The 11,589-nt window shown below is 31.7% G+C and overlaps 1 protein-coding gene across 1 annotated transcript; it reads left to right on the forward strand.

Moving 5' to 3' along the window:
- The first annotated feature begins 446 nt into the window (after positions 1-446).
- Positions 447-6,886, forward strand: LOC123698691. The gene is made up of 6 exons (XM_045645439.1): positions 447-523; positions 1,641-1,719; positions 2,571-2,702; positions 4,315-4,385; positions 5,015-5,122; positions 6,739-6,886. Exons 1-6 carry the CDS (start codon positions 498-500, stop codon positions 6,884-6,886), a joined length of 564 nt encoding a protein of 187 aa, XP_045501395.1. The 5' UTR covers positions 447-497.
- The last annotated feature ends 4,703 nt before the right edge of the window (positions 6,887-11,589 follow it).

The raw sequence follows: 11,589 nt of genomic DNA on the forward strand, positions 1-11,589 counted from the left end.
GTAGACGAGGTAATACTTTCATTTATTAATATTGACCTTACTTTTGACCTCGGTAATAACAAAATTTCATTATATAAAGCTTTCATAATCTATAAAATAGGTCTTTCAGCTTATATGCATAATACATAATAAATAATATTTTTCATAAATCAATTTTTTACGCTAAGTTAAATACCTGAAAAGCCGAAAATATAAAGATGATATAAAAGAAATACTTATCTTCGTCAAAGTTTACCAATATTATAAATTCCCTTTGAATGTTTACTGTAACTGTGTCTTGAAAAAAATGTACATTGCACTTACTTCAGATCACAGCGGCCAGAAAACTTTTCTTCAATTGATATGTACGACTTAGAAAATAATGGTAAAAGTTGCACCGTTATTCCGCGTATAGGCTCTAATTTTCCCTCCAAGCACACAATACAGTCGCAAAATATTTCAGCTCATTTAAAAAAAGTCCATCTGTGTGTACATACATATTTGTGTAAACATATAATATGGATTGGAGCGTACTTCTGGCAATGTAAGTTGTAAATTTACTTTCATTTTATACCTATTTGATAATAGTTAATTAAATAAATGTTCAAAGCAGCTATAGCCAATTAATTATTTATTAGATTTTAATAGAATATTTCATTCTGTTTCATAGATTTATAGATAATAAAGCAAAAGTTCGATGGTCAATTTAAAAAAAATGTAAGTAAGTATGACAATAATTAAATAGTGCTTCTAGAAGAAGTTTAATTAAAAAATAAATATAAATTTATAAAGGATAGAAAATAAATGTTTGAATTTGAGTTATAAGTATTCGATACATCCACTTAAATATTTATAGATTTCGCATTCATTTCTTGTTTGGCATTAAAATTTGATTGCACTGCAGCGAACCACTAATACTCATTTCACTATAATTTCGTTCTTCTATTTATCGTTCAAACTAAACCCGAAATAATACACAATACGGCCTGTTTTACCGCGAATAAAGTAGTAAGTAACAAAACCTATTATATGCAGGTAAAAATTTCATAGCGTTCGGGTTAAGTCGACTGCAACTCTATTTTAAATTTAAATGTCATATCGCGCTACTAAACTTGCCGGCATTTCCCGTAAAGGAATAATTTTAGGTCATAAGCAAGCTCTTAAATTTTTCTTTCGGTTGAAATTACGTTTTAGTTCTACACAGCAAACATTGTTGTTTTTTAAACTTGTTGTACTTAAGTATGGACTGAGGTTTTTCAAAAGGGCCAAGTTTCTAAATGTTGAATTATTTTTCGCGATTTCGTCCACTCAGTAGATTAAGTCTCATTTCATGTGCCAAACGGACCTCTGGACCTCTACCAAAAAAGTATAATGAAACTACATGCAATTCCACGCAGACTTGCTCTCAATCTGAACCTATTAAGTAGGTAATCACAGGAAAATATTTTAATATGTTCTAAGTACTCTTTGTTTAATTGGCTACCTTACTATATTTATTTATTTACTCTTTATTGTACAAAATACTAAAATGAAAGTAAAGCAAAACCATTCAAAATGTAAAAATGGCCGCCTTATGGCTCAAAGCCATCTCTGCCAGGCAAACCTTAAGGCAAAGCACAAACTATATACTATATAATTATTATCATCTATTTTGATTTCAGTTTTCTCCTGGCTTCCACGGCTAACAGTAATGATGTGCAAAAGCGAGCACTTATCTTCCCGCCAACATCTTTATATGGAGTAAGTAAATTTATAAAAGAAATTACAATGTATACATTCCCTACGTAGATATACGTTGGGAATGTATACTAATATTATAAAGTTGAAGAACGCGCTAGTCTCGGGAACTACTGATCAGATTTGAAAAATTCTTTCGGTATTAGATAGCCCATTTAACGAGGAAGGCTATCATCACGCTAAGACCAACAGGAGTCGAGCACTGCGGGTAAAACCACAAGGCACAGCTAGTTGAAACATAAAAACTAAAATGTTTCTTTACTATAGTATGATATTTCTTATGATAAGTGAAACTCAAATACCTTAGAAAATTTGGAAAATGTTTTATAGAAAAGTAAGTTTATCGTGACCCATTGAGCATGGAGCGTTTGATAAAAATGACCTCGGTCCCCTCGTATGGGGCAGATGCATTTCACATCTGTTTCACTGATCCATTTTCTTTACGGGCAATTAAGTAATTATTCAATCGCCCCAAAACAAAACATAAAGCTACCAATATAAACTGCATATCTATATATCTACCAGAGATCGAAGTAAAGTCATCTTATTACATTTAACCAAAGATACCTAATATGATATCACTACATAGTAAAAGAAAATCACTTCCCGCTGTCTGTCTGTCGGATTTTGTATAAAGAGAAAGGTTAGTATATTTTAATTGTTAAGTACTAAACATCAAGGGCAGAAAGCTATTATAGTTTGTTTATAAACAAGAGAATCAGTGAAGCAGACTGGAAATAGAATTAAAGCCATCTTCTAGAGTCTAGAAGATCGCTTTAATTTATCTAGAATCTAGACAATTTTCAAGCAAAATATCGTTGAAATATAAATTAATTTTCAAATGTTATTTTTAGTTATTCGTCGCCATAGCTGTGCCGTTGGATATACCGGACAAAAACGTATTCGTATCTTATAACTTTGAGACCAACTTATCACCAGTCACTAACATCACGGAGATCGATGAAGTCTTGTTCCCGAATCTACCTGTAAGTTTAAACTTCTTTACTCTATGCAAAGAAATTATCTTATTTGATCTACAAAGCATTTAATATGAATTTAGTGAAGTCCGATGTCCCCTAGTGGGGTAAGGGGCAGATGCATTATACATCTGTTTCACTGATCGATTTTCTTTAGGGACAAGTAGGTGATCAGCCTTCTGTATCCTACCAGACCGAGACATTTTTTTTCTTCATCTCCACCGGGAATCGAACCCAGGACTCCTCGATATTACGTTCACGCGTTAACCACTGTACCAAGGAGGCAGTCAATATGAATTTAGGGTTGTCTTTATATATACCTATTTTATTTGTTGCTTGAATGTAGAAAGGTAGATAACAGTTCTATTAGGTAAAAATATGAAATAATTTGTTTTTTGGCGTATGCTTACTTACACTGAAATTCCTTTATTAATAACAGCTTATTGTGTGGAGGTTTAACTTTTACCAATTGTGAATCGGAATTGGGTAGTCATTAGTAAAATGAGACGCTTTCACTAGCACAATTCCTAATCTTAATATATATAATAATATATAATCAGTTCAGCAGCTTATTCAATACACAATTAGTGTGTAAATGTTAATTCTATTTAATAATTAACTTTCTCTCTACATTGTAACACAAGAAAATTATACATGCTATTAAGGCATAATGTACGGGGCCAGGAACAAATTATAAAATATAGTAAGCGTGAACAATAATGGGAAAGCGAGCAGCCCTTGACCTGACAGCGCATGTAGTACTATCAGGGCAACCTAGCATACTGAGCTTATAAACGATGTCAAGTAACGCGTGTGCTAATAACGTATTTCGCACGGGGAACTTTTGAGCAACATGTGTTTATGGCAGAGCAGGCATTAGGACGGATAGTCAACACCACACATAAACACTCGTAAAACCACCTACTTACAGCAGGGGCAATATTGGAATAGCACCCTTAATTGGCTCCTTAATTTTGATGATTTTTATTACATAGGCAAGCAGGGGCATTTTATAACAACTGAAATTACTCCGACCGCCGTGTAACTGAGATTGTTCCAATATTGCCCCTGCGGCATGTACATGTGTATACAGGCTTTATACTGGTGAAAGGTGCTTTGGCGGTCTTTATATTCATATTATCCGCTCTCTTCTTAAAGCAATGTCAAAATTGTTCGGGAGTACTGCAAGTGAATCGAAACTAAACTTAAACTACAAAGTTCGTTAGTCAAAGTTCGAACTCAAACTATTTCCTGATTCGTAAAAAATTAAAAATTTGTCGTAGGCAATTTCTCTACAGTCCGAGCTAGCAAGCAACTAGTAATTTAGGTAACGATTGTAGATGTAGATTGTAGGTATATTGGTATTCTAAGTTTGTGATAAAAAATCCAATAAACGGCGTCTTTTTTATTGAACTGTTAAGAAGCTTCCAAATTACACTAGCAAATAAAAGCTTTAGATTATATTGGAATTAGTCCAAATGGTGCAAGTTACAATGTCGCAGAAAAGTTCTAAGGTTTTATATTATCAAAATATATTTTCGACTAGCTACAGAATAATAGCTTCACCCACAAATCTATAATTCTCATATTCTATGCTAAAATATATTGATCTTTTTTTCAGGTTATTTCAAGACATAGTAGGAGTATTACCAGGGAGTTGGCGTATATCGTTCTAGAAACAAAATTTAAAGAGTGAGTTATTTAATATTTTTATTAATCCTAAAAACTCCAATCTTGCTTTATAGAAATGCAAATTTACCGCCTTCTATAATATTTAATAACACATATGCATTTAATGCATATATTAAAATTTAAAATATTATTCTAAAGATACAATACAAATCAGAAAGATGGTGTGTATATATCTACTTTACTAACCCAAAATTGTATCGTATTTGTAGTACAAAATCTACATTTACGTAGTAGAGAGATAGAAATAAAACATACTTCCAAGAGAACCACCTACCATGCACAAATTGATTTGGCACTAAGTCAGGATCCCACCAGTGTACGGCCAAAATGTAAATAGGCTATATATTATGTGAAGTAGCTTAACTGTTACGTAAATCGCTTGATAAATTAGTAAATGATGATTTTATATTCATTGAAGATCGATAGCGAAATTCAAAATCTTTGTTGAAGACTCAGGAGATAATTGTTTGACATCATAGTTTTCGCCATCCGTATCGAACCTCACCACATATTTACAATAATTGACATACTCCCTGTACCTACATGGTAAAGATTTATAAAAACGTTCTACACAACATATATCTCAAGAGATTAAGTTCCAACTTTACACTGAAATTCCTTTATTAAAGGAACGGTCTGAACGGAAGAGACTGCTTGCTGCGCAACATCTGTGAAGCGGCAGACACTCCCTTACACCACAATGGACTTTTGGGACATATTCTGCACATTATATTTACGTAAGTAAAATGTTTTGTCACATCTATACGTTTTCTCACATCTACACTAATATTGTAAAGCTGAAGAGTTTGTTTGTTTGAACGCGTTAATCTCAGGAACTATTTTACGATTTGAAAAATTCTTTCGGTGTTTGATAGCCCATTTATCGAGGAAGGCTATAGGGATAGGCTATATATCATCATGATAGCCTATCCACACTAACAGGAGTGGAGCAATGCGGATTAACCCTTAACTAGAGTCGTGAACAATTGTTACGTATGTATAGTCGTGGGTCCATTAGACCCATGTATTTTGAAATGATCATAATTACTTATTTATGCATTTTTTTTAGGTAAATTTAAATAAAATATGATATTTTAGTTTATAATGAATGCATATTATAAAAATCAACAATTAGAACTTTTATTTACTTAACATAATTTCACTCATAAAATCAGTCGTTGTTTTCTTACACAACAAAAAGGCGTCTTAAAAAAAATTATAAATCTCAACAAAATTTTCATTTTTTTAAATCAATTTTTTTTATCTAACTAAAAAAAGTATGTTGCTTCTTAGAAAAAAACAAAAACAAACCAAAAACTCTTATATAAAAAAATAGCAATCCCTAATTACGTGCAAGATTTACAAATTATATTTGCACAAGTCATGCATATGGGCTCCCTGCCTTTAGTGCACAAATGATCAGAACTTTCACAATTAGATATTTCAGAGCTCGTGTCATTTTCTCTCTCGACAACAAAATCTACATCATCATCGGAAAACTCATTATCTGATCTAGTTTCTGCAATACGGGTAGGTGTTGAGTTTTCATCGGAGTCTTCATCATTTCTTAACAATTCTTCATTTAACCATTGTTCTAACATCTCTTCGTTATCAACACGGACACTTCTGAGATTCGACATAGCAATAAACTAAAAAAAAATACAATAATAAATTTAATAACGAAAATAAAAGAGTTACGTATCTATAGTCGTGGATCCAGTGGACCCCTCTAAAGGTCAGTACCTACCTAAGGAGTACCGAGCCGAACACGTCTGTCTCACAGGATACGCTCCGGCGTACTACAGGAAGGTACTGAGCAGTGGGAGGTTCTGCGGTAAGTGCCGTGGAGTAAACGAGACTTTAAAAACTCAACCTGGGTCCATTGGACCCACGACTCTAGTTAAGGGTTAAACCGCGGCGTTAACATGTAACATTAAAATATAACATTAACATGGTATTGTTAAGATATTTGATGCAACGATTAAAGTTGCGTTTTGTGTTATTTTTTCTATCACCAAGTATATGAATTACAATTTATAAGGCCAGATTTAAAATGATGTGTTGTGACCTTAGTTATTTTTTAAGATGATGTATCAGTTAATTCAAAGTATACCTAAATACCTAATAAAACTTACATACCTATGTTACTAATCGTTCAGTAAAACAGAACTATATTTTTATAAATATTTTTTAATTTATTAAAATCTATTCGAATGTATGTACCTAAATACCTTTCCTACCTAAATCGATACAGCTACACTCCAATCTCTATGTTATAAGCATAGGATAATGAAAGATTCTACGAACGCGATATTTACTATTGAAAACTCACCTCTACTTACCTTATTTCCAGTCCATCATCATCAAAGGAAGAAGGCATCGACGATATATATTACGAAGCAGAATTAGACGGCCAGAATGGTGACTGCGATAAATACTATGATGCCTGTCCAGTCAGTCTGTTCGATATGATTACAAGACTTGTTATAACGCCACATTAAAAGGATTTTTGACAATTTTTGTTTTATTTCCTCGAAGGACCTTTTGTTTTAGATAAGAGATTGAATTGTGTGATAAAAAAGTTGGTATTGCAATTTCATCTATAATGTTTAATATCAACTAGCTTTCTGCCCGCGGCCTCGCCCGCGTTTTCAAAGAAAAACCTGCATTCCCATTCCCGTGGGATTTCCGGGATAAAACTTATCATATGTGTTAATCCAAGTTACCCTTTAAATGTGTGCTTTATTTCATTGTAATCAGTTCAGTAGTATTTGCGTGTAAGAGTAACAAACACACACATACACATCCATCCTCACAAACTTTCGCATTTATAGTATTATACTATTGTAGTAGGAGTATTTCAAACATTGATCTTTTATTTTTGAATTTTTTGGCCTTGATTTTTGAATCAAAATCTAATAACATACTTAGGTAATATAATATATAAAAAGAATATATCTAAGTAACTCATTGGGTAAGGTACCTAATAGGATGAAAATAAAAACCAAATAAATATTTCGATCGTTTATTTGTGCATAAATATTACGTTATATTTGTAATTACATAACAGTTGCTTAAAAATAAAAAAAAACCCAAATCCACATTATATTATGCTAAAACAATGAAGTATCTTAATTCTCAAGGAAACAACAAATTAGCAATAGCCTAGAATAAACAAGCAAATAAAAAAATTTGGCAATTACATGGAAGAGATATAGTTATTATTCATAATTATATAAGTATGTTTAAATTACATTTATTGGTTAAAATATCATTACACTAATACACCTTTTTAAACTTTTTTTTTAATTTTTTTGACTTCATTATTTTGCTAAGATTCTAAAATACATTTTTTAAACTAAATTTCTACAATATTTGATGGTCGAGCATCGGTTTCTTTTATTCCATTATATTATACACTTTCCTACCTTATTATTTACTTTCAAATAATAATTCCTAATAATGTGCTATATAACTTATTATTTAAAATAATAATTATATAAACTTGTTTAAATTACTATTACTGGTTATAATAACATTACACTAACTTTTCGATTAACGATTTTCGTCTAATAATAAATACTTAATTCCTAAAGGTTGATTAACGCTATCATATGTGTTGGATTTGAACCGATTATTTTCGTGAAAATTCAAAATGAAATACATACGAAATGATAAAATCTACTATAATATACACACCGGCACAATTAGCGGAACAGAAAAAAAAGTGAGACTATGAGATAATAACGCATATATTTGACGAAAATGTAATTAGACACAAAATAACAAGTTGATTAACATCTTTTAACAACGGCTTTGAAAAGTCTTCGTTATTTTTTATTGAAAAATAAAGAAATTTGAAATAAGTGAAATTTTTAGATGATTATGAACCATCACAAAAAAATAAAAAAGGAAGCATTAAATGATTTGACAATAAAATTAAAGCAAAATTAATAACGAGTGTTTCCCCCTCTTGCTCTGATTACGGTTTCCATTCGTCTGGGCTTGCTACAGATTATGCTATCGATGATTTCTTGAGGCAACCGCTCTCACTCCTTAAGTAATGCGTTTCCAAGTTCATTTAGATTGTTGGGGGGTGGCATTCTGGATTTACGTGGCTCAGATATGCCTGTACCGATTGTGCACTATGAGCACGAGCATTATCTTGCATTAGAATAAAGTCGTCACCAATAAATGGGGCAAATGGTACAACATGTTCTTCTTAAATTTCTCTGATGTATTTATCTGCTGTCATGGTCCCTCCTGTGACTATCACTTACTCCGTGCGAGCTCTCAAACATATCCCTCCCCAAACCATAATCGAGCCGCCACCATAAGCCACTGTGTGTTCAAAGTAAGACTATATTTGGCGTGCTCTTCTGTGTCTCCATATTCGCTGTCTCCCATCGATCTGTTTTAAAAGAACTCTGCACTCATCAGTAAAGAGAACCTGCTGCCATTCGTTCAAATCCCAGACGATATTCTCGCGTATAGGTTTCTGTTCCGCTAATTGTGCCGGTGTGTGTATATTTATGACTAGATTATTTTACTAAAATTATAAAATACCTTTTCTATACTAAATTTCTACAATATTTGAACGTCGAGGAACGCTTTCTTTTATTCCATTATATAAATTATATTATATACTTTCCTACCTATTATTTATTTTCAAAAGTATTTCTAATAATGTGCTATAGTTCAGTCGCGTTAAGAAAATATTGACTCGTAATTGCAACTGCATCGTAAAGGTGTATTCACATTGAAGCAGAAATTAAAACAATATAGGTACGTTTCAAAAAAGTTTAATAATAAAATAATATTATAATCAAAAATTATAATATAGGTATATTTTAATCACTATCATTAGAATCTTCATTGGTGTTTATAATAAAAGGATTTTCTTCTGCAAGTTCCATTACGTAATACAAATGTCACATGGTATTTTCCACTTTACCAAAATATGGTCGCAGCATTTCTTCCATCGACTAGCATCTACGATATTTACTACGTCATTAAATATTTTTTAACAGCAGTCATTTTAAAAGTTGTCTTGTTAGCAGTAACATAATTTTTTATTTGGGCCCACACCAACTCAATAGGATTGAGTTTACAATGGTAAGGTGGCAGTCGGAAAACTTCAATGCCATTACTTTTTGCAGTAGTCAATCAAATATTTATTAAATTGTGGTGTGATCACTGTGAACTTGACTTTATAATATTTTGGGACGTGATTAGACGGGGGCGTGGCTAGGGCAGAGGACAGTGATGAGTCACTATTTTCTTAACGCGAATGAACTAAGTATATTCTCTTATTATGTAAAACAATAATTATATTTTATTTAAATTACTTTTATATAATATCTTAACACTAACATTTCGATTAACAATTTTCGTCTTATCATTAATACTTAGTTCCAAAGGTTGATTAACGCTATACCATGTCTTCGACTTGCACCGATTATTTTCATGAAAATTCAAAATTAAATACATACGAAATGATAATCTACACATTAATATATTTACGACTAGATTTAATTACTAGAATTCTAAAATAGATTTTTAACTAAATTTCTACAATATTTGATGGTCGATCATCGGGTTCTTTTATTCCATTATATTATATACTTTCCTAATAATGTGCTATAGTTCAATCACGTTAGAAAATATTGACTCAATTGCAACTGCATCGTAAAGGTGTATTCACATTGTGGTAAAAATTAAAACAATATAGAAAGGTACGTTTAAAAAAAGTTTAATGCAAAAAAGATATTTATATTATAAACATAAATTATGATATTTCAATCTCTATCACTAGCATCTTCATTGGTATTAATAATAAACTAGCTTACCGCCTGCGGCTTCGCCCGCTTTCTTTAAAACGATTTGAGATTTAAACTATCCTATCTCTCAAGTTGGATCGAACTGCACATGGTGTGCGAATTTTATTATAATCGGTTAAGTGGTTAAGGAGTCCATTGAGGGCAAACATTGTGACACGAGATTTATATAATAAATTAAGATGGATTATCTTCTGCAAGTTCCATGATGTCGTCCAAATTCCACATAGTATATATTTTCCTATTTTACCACAGGGTCGCAGCATATATTCCATCGACTATCGTCTATGACGTATATTACGTCATAAAATATTTTTTAACAGCAGTCATTTTAAAAGTTGTATTGTTAGCAGCAACATAATTTTTTATTTGGGCCCACACCAACTCAATAGGATTGAGTTTACAATGGTACGGTGGCAGTCGGAGAACTTCAATGCCATTACTTTTTGCAGGAGTCAATCAAATATTTATTATATTGTGGTGTGATCACTGTGAACTTGACTTTATAATATTTTGGGACGTGATTAGATGGGGGGGATTGGCTAGGGCAGTGATGAGTCACTATTTTCTTAACACGAATGAACTATATTCTCTTATTATTTAAAACAATAATTCTATTTTATTTAAATTACTTTTATATTATAATATCTTAATTCTTAACACTAACATTTCGATTAACAATTTTCGTCTTATCATTAATACTTAGTTCCTAAAGGTTGATTAACGCTATTAGTTATTAACATGTCTTCGATTTGAACCGATTATTTTCGTGAAAATTCAAAATTGAATACATACGAAATGATAGTCTACACATTAATATATTTATGACTAGATGTAATGACTAGAATTCTTAAATATATTTTTTAACTAAATTTCTAAAATATTTGATGGTCGATCATCGGGTTCTTTTATTCCATTATATTATACACTTTCCTACCTTATTATTTACTTTCAATAATTATTCCTAATAACGTGCTATTCTCTTATTACAGTAGAACGCCGATTATCCGGACGCCGATTAACCGAATCGCCAATTATCCGAAGCGGTCTTATAAAAAATTAAAACCAAGTAATTTAGTAATTTTTGATCTGTTTTCTTGTAACAAGTTAGATTTCACTGGAGTCCAAACATATTTTAAGTACAGCAGCAACATAATTTTTTATATGGGCCCACACCAACTCAATAGGATTGAGTTTACAATGGTAAGGTGGCAGACGGAGAACTTCAATGCCATTACTTTTTGCAGTGGTCAATCAAATATTTATTATATTGTGGTGTGATCACTGTGAACTTGACTTTATAATATTTTGGGACGTGATTAGATGGGGGGATCGGCTAGGGCAGTGATGAGTCACTATTTTCTTAA

This window comes from Colias croceus, chromosome 16, assembly GCF_905220415.1.
Source record: "Colias croceus chromosome 16, ilColCroc2.1".
NCBI classification, from domain to species: domain Eukaryota; kingdom Metazoa; phylum Arthropoda; class Insecta; order Lepidoptera; family Pieridae; genus Colias; species Colias croceus.